The sequence below is a fragment of the Lampris incognitus genome, chromosome 15 (assembly GCF_029633865.1).
Source record: "Lampris incognitus isolate fLamInc1 chromosome 15, fLamInc1.hap2, whole genome shotgun sequence".
Taxonomy (NCBI): domain Eukaryota; kingdom Metazoa; phylum Chordata; class Actinopteri; order Lampriformes; family Lampridae; genus Lampris; species Lampris incognitus.
The window spans coordinates 26,272,186-26,293,072 of NC_079225.1; the positions used below are offsets into that span (position 1 = coordinate 26,272,186).

Here is a 20,887-nt window from a genome sequence, read left to right on the forward strand (position 1 = left end):
ACCGTCTACATATAGTTTGTCCACCCCCAGCGATACCTGTTTACCCTTCTGCCTGTTCTCTTTCTGGATGGGGTACAGGACCTCTCGTTCTCCTGGGGAATTGCCAGTTAAGTCCAAACTTGTTTCCCTTCAGCTTCTGCTCTTGACCAGATGCTTTTGCTGGAAATATTCAAATTTGGTAATAATGGACCAGGGTCGGATTTCCATGCGGTTTCCCAGTCGGTGGACCCAGTGGAAGGTGATCTGGTTCACGGTGTCCATCAGAAGTTTCAGTGCGGAGAGGATAAGATTTTTCACCATCTTTTCTGGGCTCTCATGGTGCTCTTGGGGAGCCCAGAAAAAAATGGAGTTGTCATGCATACATATCGTTTTTACATCCAAGACAGTCTCTTTCATCAGTTTATTTTCTGAATTTTTTTTTTGGATTTTTTTCCCTTTTACTCCCCAATTGTACCCAGCCAATTACCCCACTCTTCTGAGCCATCCTGGTTGCTGCTCCACCCCCTCTGCCAATCATGGGAGGGCTGCAGACTACCACATGCCTCCTCCGATACATGTGGAATTGCCAGCCGCTTTTTTTCACCTGACAGTGAGGAGTTTCACCAGAGGGACATAGCGCGTGGAAGGATCACGCTATTCCCCCCTGTTCCCCCCTCCCCCTGAACAGGCACCCCGACCGACCAGAGGATGCGCTAGTATAGCGACCAGGACACATACCCACATCCAGCTTCCCACTCGCAGACATGGCCAATTTTGTTCGTAGGGATGTCCAACCAAGCTGGAGGTAACACGGGGATTCAAACCGGTTGGCAACGGAATAGACCGCTACGCTACCTGCACGCCAGTTTATTTTCTTTTTAATGCCATCCACCTGGGTGCTGAGATTCTTCACGGTGGTTTTGTAGATTTTCAATATATTTGCAGTATGCATAATTTTACACATCCCACCTTCACTGAGTTACATTTTTGTGTGTGTCTATTTGTGTCTGTTTATTTCTTTAATTGTGTGTCCATGACAGATCTCTTCAACAGAGGTGGGCATTAGGCTGTGAGAGAAAAGTGAATTTAGGCCTTGAACCATATAGCCCAAAAGAGGCAATATAAAGGTGTGATCCATAAGAAAAAAAAAATCTATGCTCTCATAAGTGTTTGTCCAGTTGTCAGAAAACTTGACTGAGATGAGTTAAGGAACTGTCTGCAAAAGTATTTCGAGATTGAATGTAAGAGTATTACAAGTTCCACTCCTTTCAATTTCATGAAATTTGACATATATTTTCCAGGGCCCAGAGTACAAAAAGAAAAAAGGAAAGGAAAGGTTTCATTGTGATTGGTGCATTTAGCCGTGGTTCATAACTCACACAACTGGGTAATGTGCCGTTGACTGCTTAGCTGGATATTGTAATGCCATTCCTGGACAATTCATGACCAAGTGTAATCTATTCTTTCCAGGCTATGACATGTCTACATTCATCAGACGGTATGGTCGCTACCTGAACGAGAAGGCCTTCGCCTACCGCCAAATGGCTTTTGACTTCACCAAAGTCAAGAAGGGGTGCGTAGATCATCGTAGATGTGAAGCTAACCAGCAGCACATCTTGTCCCTATTCAGGGGTGGGCAACATGATTCAGAAAGGGCCGGTGTTGGTGCAGACCTATGTTCCAACCAAGCAGTTACACACCTGATTCTCTTAGTCAACCAACAGTCTTTGCTAACCACCTTGATTTGTAGAATCAGGTGTGTAACTAGTTGGTTGGAGCACCCACACTGGCCTTTTCTGGATCATGTTGCCCATCCCTGCGTCCATCTTGTTCTCGGTTTACCAACTGCATTGCTACACAAATCACTGAATCAGTTCCTCATAATCCTCTTTCCTGATTCTGAATTTCTGGCAGCAATCCATCTCATCTTTGTGACTCATGTCAATTTTTGGGCGAGTTCTTCATCTATTTTCATGCAGCCGATACAGTTCAATACCCCAGTCTTGTGCCTCGGCTTATCCTCAAGGACTATCTAACACTGTCTCTGATGTATCCTTTTAGTGCTGAGGGTGTGATGAGGACCATGACCACTGAGAAACTGTTGAAAGGCATGCCTGTCTTGCAGACTCAGATCGACACACTGCTGGAGTTTGATGTGAGTCTGACCTCGGCCCTATTGTAACATATACCATGTACGATAAATGGGGCAGTTATTCTCGGGTCTCTATTTACTGATGATTGGTGATCCCCTAATGACCTCCCCAACTTGTCCCCCCACCCTCAAATCCCATCTCTCTTATCTCCTCTTGCTCCCTTATCTCTCAGGTCCATCCGAAGGAGTTGAACAATGGGATTATCAATGCTGCATTCATGCTCCTTTTCAAGGACCTGGTCAAACTGTTCGCCTCCTATAATGACGGCGTTATCAATCTATTAGGTGAACAGGCTGTAGATGTTTCAGCAATACATAAAACATTTAAATTCACATCAGTTTTCTGTGATTGCATGTGTGAATCCATGAATCTTGCAAGAAATTGATGTACACAGCACATTGTAACAATGTCATCTGAAGCGTTACATATCCCATTGACACAGTTGGAAATTGAGGACTAGGAATCCATATTAGGTCTAAATATTAATGCAATTTTGTATATTTTAGCTCTTGAGCATGAAACGTGTAGTTTTGGGGGTCCATAGCAATCCTGTCCTTTATGCTGCCTGCAGAGAAATACTTCAAGATGAAGAAGAGTGAGTGTAAGGAGGCCTTGGAGATCTACAAGAGATTCCTAACTAGAGCAACTAAGATTGGAGAATTCATGAAGTTGGCTGAGGTATGGTAAACTCCAATATCCATGTTTACAAAATCAAAAGTTTATGTCCATATGTAATTTTCATTATTGAAAATGTTTTCCAAATGACATAAATTACATCTTACCGACATACTTCCAGATTTTATTGTGGACAGAGTAACTACTGGTTTTATGCAGTTTCTTGATGTTGTATTTCTCTGCGTTTTGTTTTAACAGACAGTTGGAGTTGACAAAAATGATATTCCTGATATCAACTATGTAAGTCATCACTTATATTGGTTTTAATTTGTCTCCAAAATTGGGACTGGTTTAAAATCCAGAACCATTAAGTGCCCATTCCCAGCCACCCACCTGCACACACACACACACACACACACACACACACACACACACACAAAGCACAGATGTCTCACTCAACATAATCTCCCTCTCAGTGTCTCCACCCGGGGGTTGTGGTGGATCTAGCGGACTCAGATGACGAAGACTGTCCCTTTAAGCCTCTTGAGGACCCGGTAACCATAGAAACACTGGGTGTCCTGGCAGAGTGCCTGTTAGCAGGATGGGCTGTTGGCATGCTGATCATACATGATGGGATACTGAAGTGAAATTGTTCTTAACACTATCCATCTTGTCACTTTTACGTACCTCTTTCCTCACATTCTCTGCTGCTGCTGTGACAGTTGAAGGGTGAAAGCATGCAATAAAGTGTTCAGCCTGACAGATTGGATGGGAGGAGTTAAAAAATAACGTGTCATTATTATCACTCTGTTTCCCATTTCCTCAGGATCCCAGCAGTATCCTGGAATCCTTGGAAACACACATGAACGGTCTGGAGGATGTAAAGGGTGGAAAGAAGGGGTAAGAGCTACTTCACATACTTTCTATTTAAAGGCCCAGTTTAGTCAAATTCTGCTCTTATATAATTAAAAAAATTTCTTATGTCTACAGTTCCTTTATGTGTGCATAATATATACACTACCGTTCAAAAGTTTGGGATCACCCAAACAATTTTGTGTTTTCCATGAAAAGTCACACTTATTCACCACCATATGTTGTGAAATGAATAGAAAATAGAGTCAAGACATTGACAAGGTTAGAAATAATGATTTGTATTTGAAATAAGATTTTTTTTACATCAAACTTTGCTTTCGTCAAAGAATCCTCCATTTGCAGCAATTACAGCATTGCAGACCTTTGGCATTCTAGCTGTTAATTTGTTGAGGTAATCTGGAGAAATTGCACCCCACGCTTCCAGAAGCAGCTCCCACAAGTTGGATTGGTTGGATGGGCACTTCTTGCGTACCATACGGTCAAGCTGCTCCCACAACAGCTCAATGGGGTTCAGATCTGGTGACTGCGCTGGCCACCCCATTACCGATAGAATACCAGCTGCCTGCTTCTGCTCTAAATAGTTCTTGCACAATTTGGAGGTGTGTTTAGGGTCATTGTCCTGTTGTAGGATGAAATTGGCTCCAATCAAGCGCTGTCCACTGGGTATGGCATGGCGTTGCAAAATGGAGTGATAGCCTTCCTTATTCAGAATCCCTTTTACCCTGTACAAATCTCCCACCTTACCAGCACCAAAGCAACCCCAGACCATCACATTACCTCCACCATGCTTAACAGATGGCGTCAGGCATTCTTCCAGCATCTTTTCATTTGTTCTGCGTCTCACAAACGTTCTTCTTTGTGATCCAAACACCTCAAACTTGGATTCATCCGTCCACAACACTTTTTTCCAGTCTTCCTCTGTCCAATGTCTGTGTTCTTTTGCCCATCTTAATCTTTTTCTTTTATTGGTCAGTCTCAGATATGGCTTTTTCTTTGCCACTCTGCCCTGAAGCCCAGAATCCCGCAGCCGCCTCTTCACTGTAGATGTTGACACTGGTGTTTTGCGGGTACTATTTAATGAAGATGCCAGTTGGGGACCTGTGAGGCGTCTGTTTCTCAAACTAGAGACTCTAATGTACTTATCTTCTTGCTCAGTTGTGCAACGCGGCCTCCCACTTCTTTTTCTACTCTGGTTAGAGCCTGTTTGTGCTGTCCTCTGAAGGGAGTAGTACACACCGGTGTAGGAAATCTTCAATTTCTTAGCAATTTCTCGCATGGAATAGCCTTCATTTCTAAGAACAAGAATAGACTGTCGAGTTTCAGATGAAAGTTCTCTTTTTCTGGCCATTTTGAGCGTTTAATTGACCCCACAAATGTGATGCTCCAGAAACTCAATCTGCTCAAAGGAAGGTCAGTTTTGTAGCTTCTGTACCGAGCTAAACTGTTTTCAGATGTGTGAACATGATTGCACAAGGGTTTTCTAATCATCAATTAGCCTTCTGAGCCAATGAGCAAACACATTGTACCATTAGAACACTGGAGTGATAGTTGCTTGAAATGGGCCTCTATACACCTATGTAGATATTGCACCAAAAACCAGACATTTGCAGCTAGAATAGTCATTTACCACATTAGCAATGTATAGAGTGTATTTCTTTAAAGTTAAGACTAGTTTAAAGTTATCTTCATTGAACAGTACAGTGCTTTTCCTTCAAAAATATGGACATTTCAATGTGATCCCAAACTTTTGAACGGTAGTGTATATATATATATATGCTCCCAAAATGCATATTTGATATGTTTTTGACAAATTGCAAATTGGTCATGGAGCATGGGGGATGACTCAGCCTGGGGGTATACTTTCTATGCTCATATTTAATAATTATCATCAAATATCTATAATTATTAATTATAAATATTTGATACACAGTGTTAGTGCAGACCCGTGTAGAAATAGCTGTACAACGAATTGTATGGTAGAATAATAACCCAAATAAGAACAGATGCTGCTATATACTTATCCAGTACCAAATCCAAATATTACCAACAACCACCACTTCATGAAATAAATAAGTACAGAGGAAGCAGTGGATCTGATCTCTGCCATAATATGTTTGAACACATCTTGAATGCACACATATAGACTATTCACAATGTGATCGTGTCTTCCGAACAGATGGTGATCAGTGAGCGCTAATAAATAACCTATTACCCCCTCCTCGCTTTTCTGAAAATAGACACTACTTTAGATGATTCTTTGCTTCGACTGAGTGGCATATGCATTGTTGGTTCTGGATATAAAATACTGAGTTTTGACAGGACATTTGTTGATGCCTGGTTGACTGCTCTGACTGGACCTTGGCAAATCATTTGAAAACCAGAACTGTGCGGTCGAAAACCAACGTCTCGGCAATGTGTTGTGTTTGGCTCCTGAGCAGTGAATAATAGTTTACATTCCTCCCCAAAGAATGCTTAGATTCGTTTATGTTCGCCAAAGATGAAGGCAAACATAAGCGAACACACCCTGAGACGGAACTCGCACTTAAAAATGTACAGAGGTGGCGCTTCACTCAGATCAACCACTGGGTAAATTTTGAAGCTGCTGTGAAGACTTTTCGGATTTTTATTGACTTTGTGTCCCCTTGAGGACAAAAGTGGTAATATTCTACAGGAGAACAACTTCATTTCACATAAACATTGACTCTCGATACATTCACCTTCCGGTACCTCGTGTAAGATGTAGCTAGTGGTATTTCGAAAAACAGCTGTTTGCTAGATGTACAGCAGTGAGGTAATGTAATCTCTAACCGTGGCCATGTATTCCAGCTATGTACCGTACATCATTTTGTCTGACGTCAACTGGAATCCAACCTACAGACAAGCATTTGGAATCACTATAGCAATATCTAATCTTGCAGATGGTCTCATTAGCTTATATTGGTCAGAGGTGTAAAAATCCAATTGAGAATCACTATAAAAATCTTTTTTTTAGCAGCTTTAAATTGATTTCGATTGTGAAAACAGCATGGTCAGAGACTACCATACCCCTGTGAGAGGCAATGACAACTTGCTGGAATAGCATGGCGAGAGTAAAAAAAAGAAAGAAAAAAAAGTGAGCTTGAAACTGACAGATACAGATCTGGGGGGCTTCCTTATGTGCCTTACATTATCCAACATTTTCATGAGTTGTGTCTGCCAAAAACTCAAGGAGCAAAGTCAACCCTAAATTTGTCCCAGCAACTGTGCTCCAAACTGCAGTGTATTTTATTTATATTGTTTCATTTAATCCTTCCTCTCTTCTTATTCTCCCTTTTATGTTCATTTGGACTCACCAGTGAAGGGTGAGTTTTGTTTGGGGTTGGGGTTAACTATGTAGATGTTTCTTTTCCTCCTAGTTGAAGTGATTTGTGAGGTAATTTCCCTCCAGGAGAAGTTACAACCAAATCCTCACGGGAAATACACGTGCACTTCCCGCGTGAATGGCACTGATGTGACGCTCACTTTTTTGTGTGGAAGGCAAAGAGTGTTGCATACCATCACCGTTTCTACATGTGGACATGGGGCTGTGTGTAGATGTGATTACATGTGTGGACTTTTCGGGAGGCACATGTTTTGACATGCGACCATATGTGATACTAATTGCGACATTTAGTCACCATATTATCACATGCTGACACCTGATACGGATCAGAATATGATGGGTGCTCTTCCAAAATGAGATTGCCACCGCATGAAGTGTTGCCACCTTCTTAGTGAGTGATTAAAATTTTAACAATTTGCTCCGCCTTGTTCGGGCGTCCCTAGAGACACAATTGGCCGTGTCTGTGGGTGAGAAGCCGTATGTGGGTACGTGTCCTGGTCGCTGCACTAGCACCTCCTCTGGTCAGTTGGGGCGCCTGTTCGGGGGGAAGGGGGAACTTGGGGGATTAGTGTGGTCCTCCCACGTGCTACGTCCCCCTGGCGAAACTCCTCACTGTCAGGTGCAAAGAAGCGGCTGGCGACTGTATCGGGGGAAGCATGTGGTAGTCTGCAGCCCTCCCTGGATTGGCAGAGGGTGTGGAGCAGGCTCGGAAGAGTGGGTTAATTGGCCGGGTACAATTGGGGAGAAAAAGAGGGAAAATATCCCCCCCCCCCCAAAAAAAAATTAACAATTTGTGGCACTTTTTAAAGAAAAGTAGTTCACCAAAGTCATCTTTGAGGATGCTTTTTCTGACTCAGTCCTTAATTGTTGCTACTATTAAACAAAGGATTCATATTTTATCCATCAGTTGAACATGTATATCTTTTTGGAAAAGAACTCTTCATATGACCACATGTGATGCAATCTCTCACGCTAATGCCAGTATTAGATGGAGCTACCGTACAGTCATCTTTTTACAAAGGTACTTACAATTACTTCTGCCATTCGTCTCTTTCAGGTCTCCAACAAAGGTAAGATAAACATTTAAAGTGGTCTGAAAACTTGATTTTTTTTATTGCCTGTTTTATAGTTTTTCTCTTTCAGTATTTACTGTAACCTCTCATTTGTTCAGTGAGTCACTAAAAGAAGTCCGCCTGTAAATCTTCCAGGGGTCCCCAACAAACAACGTTTCTCCCACTTCAACTCCTGCCAAATCTTCAAATGCCGTCCCCACACTGCAGCCTCCACCCGGTGAGAGTCCTGCCGCTGCCGCTGCCGCCGAGCCAGCCGAAGAGTAAGCATCCATTTCCTCTGTGAGACCTCACGTATGTCATCTGCCAGTAAATCAGAAGACTATGAAATAACTGTCATAGTATGTTCTGTGGACAAAGTACACACTGGGGTCAGGAGAAGTACACAAGCTGGAATGTTAAAGCTGAGATCCGTGATTTCACTGATCTGTCCCTCCCACTGGCAGTGAGAACTACAAACAAGGTTTAGCGGCCATTGTCGCTTGTGTGCTGTCAGCTCGGCAGTCAACAGTTCCCACCCCTTGTAGTAATGGCACCCTCAGACCCAAGATTGTGTAAGCAATCTAATGTATTACAAGCTACATCAAACTATATGGGAAACTCTGTTCTCCTGTAATATCGATTGTTGAATTGGTAGATTATCTGTCAAACAGAAGCATCGCCTCATTGTCAGCATGTTTCAATCATTTTTCCATTTTGAGTAGGAATGTGTTTGCTGCTGCACCAGTGTTCGTCCTACCCAGTCAAAAATTTCAACAGTGGTATATGGAAGGTGTCTCCAACCATGATAGAGGCCACTTAAGGCCTTTGGACATCAAATCTGAAATTTTCATCCAAAAATTTGGACAAAATCCCATGTTTTGTCTACTAATTTTACATATCAATTGCGAAAATTTCATTAATGATAATTGTTTTCGGAACTGTCGATTTTCTGCGTTTTTTCGCATCCATCAGTAAGCTCTCAGAGATTTTGTGGAGTTGTTGGACCACAATAAGGGACTAAAAGAAATACATGTGAAAAAATTGGACTGCAAATTTTTCAGACTTGGACTATTTGTTAATGGGGAACTTTCCAGTCTTGCTCTCCATTTCGGGCTCGAGATTTCTCTTTCACTCATGTTCTCTAACAATGTGTCTTCAGTTCTCTGCTGGACTTGGATCCACTCTCCTCCTCAGGCCCCTCAGCACCGTCAGCAGCCCCCACCTCTTGGGGAGGTAAGTTTGCTTCTGACTTGCCAAACCGGCTGCTGTTCAACTGCTACATAGATGACACACATGTTCGTACTCCCAAATTTATGGGCCATCTTCATAGCGGCATGGCTTAATGCAAAGTAAATTGTTTAATGTTAAGTTTTAGAGCTCCAGTTCTATAATGATCTACACTGATGCATGTGCTTTTCATTGGAAAAAACAGGACCGGGCACACTTATTGAGCATGTGTAAACAGTGCTTAATACATGAGTAATACAACATGGCACGGCTTAATATGAGTAAAAATATGAGTAATATGGCGGCACGGTGGCGCAGTAGTTAGTGCAGTCACCTCATAGCAAGAAGGTCCTAGGTTCGAGCCCTGGACTAGGCCAACCTTGGGGGTCTTCCCGGGTCATCCTCTGTGTGGAGTTTGCATGTTCTTTCCGTGTCTGCGTGGGTTTCCTCTGGGTGCTCCGGTTTCCTCCCACAGACCAAAGACATGTAGGTCAGGTGAACTGACCTTACTAAATTATCCGTAGGTGTGTGTGTGTGTGTGTGTGTGTGTGTGTGTGTTGGCCTGGTGGCCTGTCCAGGGTGTCTCCCTGCCTGCTGCCCAATTACTGCTGGGATAGGCTCCAGCATCCCATGACTCTGAGTAAAGATAAGCGGTTTGGATAATGAATAATATGGCATGTAGAAGCTCTTACTTGCTAATATTAGCTAATATTAGCAGATGGCTTGTTTGACTGAGGTTGATAATCTCGAATATAATTCACATGTTTCTTCTCATTCCTCTTTTCTGCTTCTGCAGATCTGCTTGGATCAGGTAAGGTTTACCTTATGGCTCGGTTTGCCTTCCAGTCTCCTAGTCTAGTTTACCCTAGCCTTGTATTACGCTTCAGGTTACTTTGGTTGCAGTCCAGAGGCGGGATGTTGCTGGGACATGTTATGTTGTTGGTAATGTTTCCTCCAAGAACTTCTCGTTCTTGGTTGGACTGAAATCAAGGTGACCTGAAATCAACATCAGTGTTTTAAGTCGAGGGCTAACCTTTAGATGAACTATAATTTCGCCTACCTGTTTGTCTCATAGTGCTGTTCTCAGTCTCTTCTTTGTTTCTCTCCGATTCCTCTTCTCCCCTCCCTCCACATACTCCATGTTTTTTTTAATCTTTTTTATTATGGGGGCTGTTTTTTGGTTAAAAATGGTTAACTTTATTGGTTCCTAATTGGTTGTTCAATTCTAAAATATTTTCATTGGCTTTTGGTTTGAATTGGACCCCCCCCCCCCACACACTTTTCTACATTGGTTTGTTCGTAACGGTGACTTATTGGTTGGTTATTTTGGTAACTTATGGATCTTTGGGGATTTATTTTGGTACCTTTTATTTGGGGGTCTCAATGCCCCGTGGGTACCTGCAGAAATGGGCGATTCCTTGTTATCTGAACCCACCCTCACGGCAGAGCCCGCCCCCTCCCCTGCAGCGGCCACACCCGCTCCCGCAGCATCAGAACCCGGAGCCTCTCTAGCCCCTCCCTCTAGCACGGCAGCCGCCACCTCCCCTGGCGCCACCAATATGGATCTGTTGGGAGGTCAGTGGGCTTCCAGAGAATTCTCTATGACAGAATTGCTCTGGAGAGCTCAACCCTAAAAACCTATCATATGGATATGATAGCATCTACCACTGCATGCTCACTGGAATACAGTCATACTAATGCCCCCGTATATTAAGTGTATCCTGCAGAGAAACTTGTATCATCAAAACCTTTGCTTCAGTCAGGTAACATGCTGATTTTTCCCATTGGTGCCCATCGCTTTGAATGTAGAACAATGTCAGTTGTCAGTTATCACACAAAAAGATTGCAGGAAGATTCTTGCAGGAAGTTGAGATATGTGGCAACACATATTCATCTTATTTATTATTTATGTTAAACAGACACGTATGCAGTCACACATGCACACAAATTATTCCTCCTCAGATATTTTACATATTACTCACAGACATTGAATTAATGCTGTTACGCACAGCCCACACACACTCACATATGTTTTGCACGTAGACACATTGCTACGCACGTTTCCACTTGTGTCTTGTTTGATAGGCGGTGATGCTTTTCTTTGGTCTCAGTGAAAAGCAATCCTATCAAATCCTGTCACGTTGCTACAGCTGTAAATGACATCTTGCTTTGCTCACGGTCCATAGATGCTTAAATATTCAGCTTTTCCAGCCCAAATATAAAGGCATTTAGTTCCTGCCTCTTACTTGAATTTCAGACTCATCCCACCCTTCATAGATGAAATATATGCTGCTGTGCCTCCTGTCTGTACTCTCATTTCTCCGTTCACCTGTCAGTTGTCCATACCACAAATCAGTCTTGCAAGTTCCAATTTGTTCATACAAGGGAACTCGTTAAAAAAATGTGATTCGATATAATTTTCCACAACAGAAAAAGTTGAATATTTAGTCTGACAAAAGCATCAGGTGCACTCTTGTTCCAGCTCAAATACTTTCCGCTTAACCTTATCTTTCCGAATTTTCTCCTTCCCCTCATCACTTCCTCATCTTGTCTGTTTCCATCTTTCTCTCTGTCTGGGCTCTCTCTTTCTTCCTCTCTGTCATCTGTGGGTGTAATGCCGGGGTTCTTGTGAACCTCAGAGGCATTTGCAGCACCTGCTGCCACCGCTGAGGCCTCTGCAGCAGCCGATGGTGGGGCTGCCACCACACCCATCCCGGCCGCCAACACTGGAGCTGGTGGGTGACTGTGTGTGTGTGTGTGTGTGTGTGTATCTGAGAGAGAGCGAGAGAGAGAGGAGAGAGACAGAGAGAGAGAGAGAGAGAGAGAGAGAGAGAGAGAGAGAGAGAGAGAGAGAGAGAGAGAGAGAGAGAGAGAGAGAGAGAGAGAGAGAGAGAGAGAGAGAGAGAGAGAGAGAGAGAGAGAGAGAGAGAGAGAGAGAGAGAGAGAGAGAGAGAGAGAGAGAGAGAGAGAGAGAGAGAGAGAGAGAGAGAGAGAGAGAGAGCAGTGTTTTGGCAAGCAAACAACAATGAATGGATGAACATTACTTGTGACTGTGAATGAGAAGATATGAAATTATATGTAGGCTGTATATTGTGTGTCGGTGTGTCTAGTTGGGTCATGCTGGCATATGTGAATGTGGTTGTTAATTTTGTTGTTGGTGATTCTGAATTTTACGGTTTCATTGATCTCAGGGCTCGGTTGAGGGACAGCAAAGTGTCCCTGGTTGCTGCTGGTTGGTTGGTGCGCTTGGCGTCGCTGATGGGAGTTTGAGCAGGATGATAATTCTTGTCATGGCCAGGTGTTTTCATTTGGATTTGTCTTCCTCTGTATATTCTATGCTCATTCTGAGGAATCTATGCCGTGGTTGTCATTTTGAGCCTTGTCGACTGGTGTTCACTCCACGATGGTGGTGTCTTTGGATTTGGATTCGTGTGAGAATATTCTTTTATTTTCTATAAATTGTTATTTTCCAGCCATGAGATCTTGTCATTTGGAGTTTTATGTTCATTCACTGTGGCGCATACAGAAATGGGACTCTGTGGAAATCCTGCAAGCACCCCCCCTCCCAAACCCCATCCTCCTATCGACCACCAAAAATTCATGCAGATACATTTCAATTCCTCTCTCCTTCTCTTTCATTATCTCAAAGGAGGCACCCGTGTTACCATTTGAAGCTAACGTGTGTCTGTCTTATGTGCCATAAAACTCATCGTCTAATATTTTACTCGCTCTCCATTTGTCGAGTTCCTTCCTCCTTCCTCCTTCCCCCACTCCTCTTCCCCTTCCCCCAATCTTTGCCGTCAAAGAGCCCTTTGAACCATCGGATGGTACCTCCAGTGTGGTGTCTCCCGGTCTGGACCTTTTTGCCTCAGTGCCAGGAGAGAATAACGCAGGCGGAGGGTTGGATTCCTGCTTTAGTTCAGTCATGGCCCAGCCTACCCCCTCCCCACTCTTCACCTCTGCATCCAACACCATCACCACCACCGCAACCGTTTCAGCACCCATCCCCTCCACCTCCAACCCTACAACAAACCTTTTCAGTGGTAAATGTCTATAACACGTGTGCCATTTGAAATTCTCTAGAGTTTCCTTTGACACCCGGTCCTGGTCTGATGTTGTCTTCTCTTCTCATCTCTTCTCCTTTCCACTCTCTTGTCTTGGTGTGTTGACTCCCTGTCTTCCTTCTATCATTTCTCTAGTGTTCCTTTTCATCTGGCTCTCTTAGTTCAGCACGCTAATGTGCACATATTGATGGTTCGCTTTCATATCAGCATGACCGCTCCCTATCCACTTCACCCTGTCTGCCTTTGATTTCCCAGCCGGGGATTTGAACAGTATCACCCGGCATTACCTTTTCAAAGTTTTTGAGCATTTTGATGTTTGTGTTTATTTGTGCACATCTGCTTGTAGATCTCTTTGATTCCATGCCAGATACGAGCCTCACCAAAGCAGACCCCGCTGCCAGTGTTGACTTGTTTGCAGCAGGTACCCAACCCCCTTTTGCTCCCCGATCTCGTATCCCTTTTCTGTCTGTCGACTTTGTCCTTGGCCTTGATCAGTGAAGAAAAAGGGATGTAAGAATACTCTCCTTAGGGTCAGCCACAGGCTATTCAGCTGTAATCACTCGCTTCCCCGCTGTCTCTGAAGCATCGACTAATGCCCTCTCTCCCATTCCAGCATGCTCTGCGTGCACTGCATTTGCATTTGTCAGAGTTGTGTTGCAATGAAATTATTTATGTTAACAGTCGGGTTTGTGGTTGTGTGTGTGTGTGCGTGCGCGTGCACACGTGTGGGTGGGTGGGTGTATTTTAACCACCGTCTCCTCCTACTTGCCATCCCTAGGAGACATGTTCTCCTCCCCTGCCCCCCTCCTCTCCTCCACAACCCCGTCCAAAACGGATACTGCAGCCATCATGAACCTTTTTGGTGGTGGGTACTTCACAGAACTGACCGTCCTCACTCTGTCACTCCTTTTAATGAAAGCAGTTCCTCAGAGAGGAGAGCTGAATCTCTAAATCAAATCAAATCAAGTGTGACTGGTTTTTGCTTTTTTAATTTCTCTTTTAATTTCAAGCCATCAAGGCTTTATGAATACAATGACTATAACTGGGTTTATTGCAATATTGGGCTTTTCACATGGTTTATTTTAATATTCCATGTGGCCATTTTATTATCTGTAATTAAGAAGGTACCAATCAGAGGGGCGTTCGGGTAGCAAGGTGGTCTATTCTGTTGCCTACCAACACAGGGATCGCCGGTTCGAATCCCCGTGTTACCTCCGGTTTGGTCAGGTGTCTCTACAGACACAACTGGCCGTGTCTGCGGGTGGGAACACGGATGTGGGTATGTGTCCTGGTCGCTGCACTAGCACCTCCTGTGGTCAGTCTGGGCACCTGTTCAGAGGGAGGGGGAACTGGGAGGAATGGCGTGATCCTCCCACGTGCCATGTCCCCTGGCAAAACTCCTCACTGTCTGGTGAAAAGAAGCAGCTGGCGAATCCACATGTATTGGAGGAGGCATGTGGTAGTCTGCAGCCCTCCCTGGATTGGCAGAGTGGGTGGAGCAGCGACCAGGACAGCTCGGAAGAGTGGGGTAATTGGCCAGATACAATTGGGGAGAAAAAAACGGGGGGGGTGGGAGAAGGTACCAATCAGTATCAACAGATAATGAAATGGTTGTCAATTCAAGTCAGATTTATTTGTGTAGTCCTAAATCACAATTTATTCCCAGAAGGCTTTACAAACACAGCTACAGTTCATACAGTGTACAACACCAGCTATCCTAACACCCTTGATTTTTTGGTTGTATTCTTCACAGGCAGGTATTAGAAGCTGAGATTTGATTAGTTTGGTTGGTTGCATGTTTGGGAGTTGAATCGACTTTTAGGGTGTAGCCACACGTTGCGAGCTTCTCTGCTGATTTGCAATTTCCTTTAATGTTGTGTCTAGTTGCAGACTAGGGTCCAGTGAGGTTATACTCCATGCACTTACGAATCATGAACTAGAAGAGATTTGTCTTCATGATTTGTGTGCTGCGTGTGTGTGATCTTGTTTTTTTTGCTCTGTCATTCTGTTGAATGGTTTGTGTGTGAGTGTGAGGATTATGATTGTGTATTAATTCAATACTTTTTTACTATTCTTCTTTAACACTTTGCTCTCTGTTTGGGTTTCCCAGTGTGGAGCCGAACGTTGACTGTTTACCCTTCTCTGCCCTCATGCTGCTATGGGAATGGCTTGGCCCAATTTGGCCTGGTATGGTATGTTTTGGTTTGTTTCCGCCTGGCCCACCAGAGTCTGCCGGAGGTGATGCCCTATCTGCTGCCCCTGGTGCCCCTGGTGCTGAACTGATGTCAGGTAATAAGGCCGGAGATATGACACCACATTCTGTACATGTTGAACTCCAACAATGGAAGGCACAGCAACACATTGTGGAACGTAAAGATACAGAGAATGCCTTCCATTTTGTTGAGACACGGTGTTCATTCATTGTATTCTCATAATTCATGAGAATGTGCACTGCTGACATTTGACATCTTCCAATTAATTACTTAGCCTGTGATTTGCAAATCAAAAACTGCGTGTTTTGCAGAGACAAATTGTATTTATTTCAATATTTATACTGGCTATGAATCTGATGTGAAAAAAAGGCTTTTTTGCTGTTAGATGTGCTAGTGTGCACATTGTATATTTTGCATTGCATACACAATATTGCATATCTTGGGTGTCCGGGTAGTGTGGCGGTCTATTCTGTTGCCTACCAACATAGGGATCGCTGGTTTGAATCCCCGTGTTACCTCCGGTTTAGTCGGGCGTCTCTACAGACACAATTGGCCGTGTCTGTGGGTGGGAAGCTGGATGTGGGTATGTGTCCTGGTTGCTGCACTAGCGCCTCCTCTGGTCGGTTGGGGCGCCTGTTCAGGGGGGGGGGAACTGGGGGGAATAGTGGGAATAGTGTGATCCTCCCATGCGCTATGTCCCCCTGGCGAAAAGAAGCGGCTGGCGACTCCACATGTATCGAAGGAAGCATGTGGTAGTCTGCAGCCCTCCCCGGATCAGCAGAGGGGGTGGAGCAGTGACTGGGACAGCTTGGAAGAATGGGGTAATTGGCCAAGTGCAAATGGGGAGAAAAAGGGGGGGAAATATTGCATATCCTTTGTTTGTTGACTTATGGTTGGTTTTAAGTTGTAATTGACCGATCACCACGTTATGATCATCGGAGGCATGATCACTCCTTTGGTACTGTGGATTGTGTCCATATGCGGCCATGTTTGATGTCATGGTTATGGGTCCCTGTATTGATACAGCTATAGTTAAATCATTGGGTCATCACACAAGAGCTGTGCTGCTGTGGTTATTTGTTGCAGCCTTGTGGGGATTCCTCAGATGTTTCCATCCTTTTTCACTGAGCAACCCTGCAGCCGTGGTAACTGTGTTACTATGGTGACAGGGGCCTCTTCACCTGTGCTCCTCAGTCATCTCTCCTATCATTGGTCTGCATGCTATGGAACTGTTGATCTGCTAATATTATTGCTTTACTTTATCTTCCCCCTACGTCTCTCTTTCTGTATTTTCCTTCATCCACACCATACACACAATACCCTTTAATGGTCTGAAACTTCATGGCATTTTACTCTCTCTGTTTCTCTCTTTCTCTCCGTTTCATTCATCCACAAAATATGTCTAATATCCTCTAATGGTCTCATTTTTACTTGCCCTTTTAAAACTTCATTGCATTCTATTCCTTTCTCTGGCAACATTCTCTCTCTCTCTCTCACACTCCCCCCCCCCCCTCTCTCTCTCTGTCACTTGCTCTTTTCCTCTTCATCTGACTCTTGGGCTGGCTCATTGCTTGCTTCCTGCCATTTGATTGGGTGAGTCCCTGGCTCTTTACCATGCTAATTTCCCACAGTGCACTGCTGCATTGCAGTGGTGAAAGCTCAGCTGCACTGCCCCTTCCACTAGATGTGTGATGATTAGGATCTGTGAGTGAACTACTAATATAATTTAATGCAGTTAACTTAATCTCATCCCAGCTACAGTGCTTTTGCTTTCAATCCAGTGCTGGACACTAGGTGACATGCATACTGTGGCCGTTTAAAGTCAATTGTTAACTACAAAACCTAAACAGCTTGTCTGTTAAGGTGGTAATTTTTGCGCGAGATACAATTACACGCATAAAAGGAATCTAAGTTTGCATTTGTTTCATGTCGGATATTTTATTGGACAGCAATTCTTATAGCCTTTGCCATTTTCAAAATGCATTGTAGCAAATGGTGAATCAAGCACATATTCACTGTAGAGACTCTGGAAAGGCTCATATAATTATCATATCACAAAGCCCATAAATAGATGGGCTTTGTGAAGTTATGATTGTTTCATAGTGTGTCACATATAGTATCTGCTATGATTCAAGCTAAGTGAAGTTTTTAGTCAATGACTTTTCAACTAAAAACCCTTGTGTGTGTGTGTGTGTGTGTGTGTGTGTTTGCATGTGTGCGCTGACTAGTCATGCCATGGTGTGTGCCAGAAACTTAGTGATGATTGTTCTTGCTTGCTCCCTGCGGTCTCTGTTACCGTGGCGACCGTATCATTTGGTTGTCATGGTAATCCCCAGTAGTAAGAAAGTCTCCTACCAAGTTATTGTGAAAGTAAGGACTGCTGCTGATGGAGCACCCTAACCTCTCTTTTTCACTCTCTTTCTCTCTCCCCCTCCTTCTCTCTCTCACTCTCTATTTACCCTCTTCTCCCTTTACTTCTTCCTCTCTTCTTCATACAGTGTTCGATGGACTAGGGGACGTAATGAAGCCCGCTGTTACCCCCCAGGCGGGAGACCTGGATGCCACGATGGCTAACCTGGCAGGCAGTAAGTAATTGTTAAAATTCATTTGGCATTCAGTAATTGACTACATTTAAAAAAACGATTGACGGCGATTCACTAATCAGCATTTAGAAATCATCTTCACTTCCTCCTACATTCAATTAACCCACTAAGAGCAACTCTGATACAAGGTACTGTTGATAATCCCAGATTAATGAAAACACAAAGCTGAAAGAAAGGGAGATAAAAAAAAGTGTCGCTGGGAAAACTGTAAAATAGATTCACATTATTCTGAGGAAGTGGAGCACAATGCATATTTTCCCCTCCAAACCCAAATCTGACCTTCATAAGAGTGTTCTATGGATAATCTTTCTTTATTTAAAAAAAAAAATCAAAAAAACTTTGTGGAAGACCACACTCTTAACTTAATAAAAAAAAAACGGTTGATAGAAACTCTTGATTAGGTTATCATGGAAAGCTTATTTTGAACGTTTACTGGACACAACAACAACATCTAAGGGAGATGGGACTCAGAAACTTTGCAAACGGCCATTTTGTAAAAACGAAACATTTTTTCTCCTTACTCATAAAAATGAGACTTAGTCATTTTACTACATCATAATTATTATAGTGGAGCTTTGAATAACAGAAAGAAATATCCACAGTCATCTGCTTTCTCTCTCTCTTTTTATCCGTCATTGAACAAGTCTGACGGTCTTCAAATCACACAGAAATATCGTGTTTCAAGAATCATTAACTCACCAAGAACTGACGATGTAAGACAATTTGTCATGATTTGAAAATATCTCGTTTCAAAAAATCTTAGTTGAAATAGCTTCCTTCACCGGCAGATTCTGTTAGTTTTGGGAATTTTCTTAATTGTATACATATATATATATATATGCTAAATTTTGTTGCAGTTTTGACACAGCATTGTTGCAGCGCTCATTCTTTTTATCTGTCTCTGTCTTTCTCTCACAGATCTTTCAATGGGAAACCCAACGGCTCCTCAGGTAGCTCCCCCCAGTTGGGGTGCTCCTATGGTAAATGTTGTATATGTCTTGCAGCATGGAGTGGAGCCGCATGGCAGTGACAGTCAGGGCATGGAGTCAATCACAAGCATTGCCCCCATCCAGCTCGCCAGGCCGGTCCATTCATAGCGCTAGCAAGCTTGGAGGTGTGGCAGTGAAGCAAAGCACTAGGATAAGTCAAATTCCCAGTCGGCCTTAAAGCCATTGACTGTTACGCCTCTGGTTTTGATCGTTTCGATGGCTGAGGCATTTCCAGCATGCTCAGTGTTTTTGAAATGACCAAAGCTCAAGGCAGAGAACTAAGGTTTCTGACTATTTTAAAAGGTTTTTTTTTCCTACCTTCTGGAGAGTGATGAAGAGGCAAATCTTAGTGCCAATCTGAGATGCTCTTGCTTGGAAATAGCAAGAGGAAATACCCTTATCATCCCATATAGCCTCCTAGAGTCTTTATAAGCTATCTGATACTCCTAGACAATACCCACCCCATGCACATGCATTCACATGACAACAGTTGAGCCATATTAAATCTTATACAATCAAATCCCTACTCTCCCCTACTAATACCTAAAGTTGCCTGCCAATGAAAAGCTTTTACCAATGCTCTCTAAAAGTGTTTGCATGAGGAAATCAAATGTATCTGAATTCAGAGGTTCAGATAGGGCTTTGGTTATGCTACGTTGGTTTCTTTACATTTTGATGCGTCTTGTTTTAAAGCGCAGGCTTAGCATGTTTTGTCTTTGCGTCTTTGTTTGTTTATTGTTTGCGTCTTTGTGTGTTTCGTGTGTGCCTCCTGTGTGTTGTCTTTGTTGGGGTCTTTTTTCTTCATGTGGCCATGGAGGTGTGTGTGCGTGTTCTGTTGCAGTGTCTGTGTTACACGTATTAGTCTGGTAACATCCAAATCCTCCTCTCCCTCCCCGTCCACACCCCCAGACTGTACCCATGGGGGTCCCTTCTTTTATGGGGTCTTACCCCAGCTTCAGCATGGTAAGACCGCCAGTCCCAGACCATTGGTCTACAGACATTAGGAACAACTAAGATGGCCAATGACCCTTTTTAGGCGGCCCACACACCCTTCAGATAGCGCCGGGTTTTGTCTCACTGTCATTTCTCTTGTCTGTTTGATCTTCACAAAGCCTGGGGCGCCAGGCGCTGGAGCCCCCATGATGCCCATGGTTAGGCCAGGCTTCCCCGCCACAGGAGCAGCCCCAGGAGCACCGGTAAAATGAAGAAGCAATACGCACACACACACACACACACACACACACACACACACACACACACACACACACACACACACACACACATACATATGTATGCATAACCTTAAACCCAACCCAAAAAAAATGTCCGCACTCAAGAAAAAAAAGAGTCCATCTGATGCTGAGCAACAGCAGAGCTAACATGAAGTATTTCTGCAGATGTCTCCAGGGATGGGCCAGAGCCCCAGGAGGCCCCCACCTCCAAGAAATGCACTGGATGATCTTAACATTAAGGACTTCATGTAGACTGCCTCTAACTCATCAGCCCAATGGTAGGTCCACTGTGTTTTTTACCATCTTTTATCTTTCTAGAGTTGATTGTTATCCCTTGGTGTCAAGAAAAGAGCTGCACCGGGGAACAAGACGTACCAACCTACCTCACCTTAACCCAAAGCTTAACCATCACCTGAGCTTCATGACATTAATAATCATTTATTAAGATAAACCATCCAATGGAAAAATTCTCAGCGCTGGTAAAAAAGCTGTAGGTGTAGGCATTGCTGCAGGAGGTTTGGTGTTG

The 20,887-nt window shown here is 43.7% G+C and overlaps 1 protein-coding gene across 1 annotated transcript in view; it reads left to right on the plus strand.

Moving 5' to 3' along the window:
• The window catches only part of snap91b (synaptosome associated protein 91b), a 36,413-nt gene extending 15,800 nt beyond the window's left edge, over positions 1–20,613 (plus strand). Inside the window, exons 4-21 of the mRNA XM_056295032.1 lie at positions 1,450–1,552; positions 2,041–2,134; positions 2,305–2,416; positions 2,704–2,810; positions 3,006–3,047; positions 3,574–3,647; positions 8,039–8,051; positions 8,190–8,314; positions 9,193–9,266; positions 10,057–10,071; positions 10,665–10,835; positions 11,900–11,995; positions 15,551–15,613; positions 18,036–18,122; positions 19,059–19,120; positions 20,039–20,092; positions 20,242–20,325; positions 20,527–20,613. Coding sequence (XP_056151007.1) covers positions 1,450–1,552; positions 2,041–2,134; positions 2,305–2,416; positions 2,704–2,810; positions 3,006–3,047; positions 3,574–3,647; positions 8,039–8,051; positions 8,190–8,314; positions 9,193–9,266; positions 10,057–10,071; positions 10,665–10,835; positions 11,900–11,995; positions 15,551–15,613; positions 18,036–18,122; positions 19,059–19,120; positions 20,039–20,092; positions 20,242–20,325; positions 20,527–20,613 — 1,463 coding nt within the window. The remainder of the gene's footprint in view (positions 1–1,449; positions 1,553–2,040; positions 2,135–2,304; positions 2,417–2,703; positions 2,811–3,005; positions 3,048–3,573; positions 3,648–8,038; positions 8,052–8,189; positions 8,315–9,192; positions 9,267–10,056; positions 10,072–10,664; positions 10,836–11,899; positions 11,996–15,550; positions 15,614–18,035; positions 18,123–19,058; positions 19,121–20,038; positions 20,093–20,241; positions 20,326–20,526) is intronic.
• The last annotated feature ends 274 nt before the right edge of the window (positions 20,614–20,887 follow it).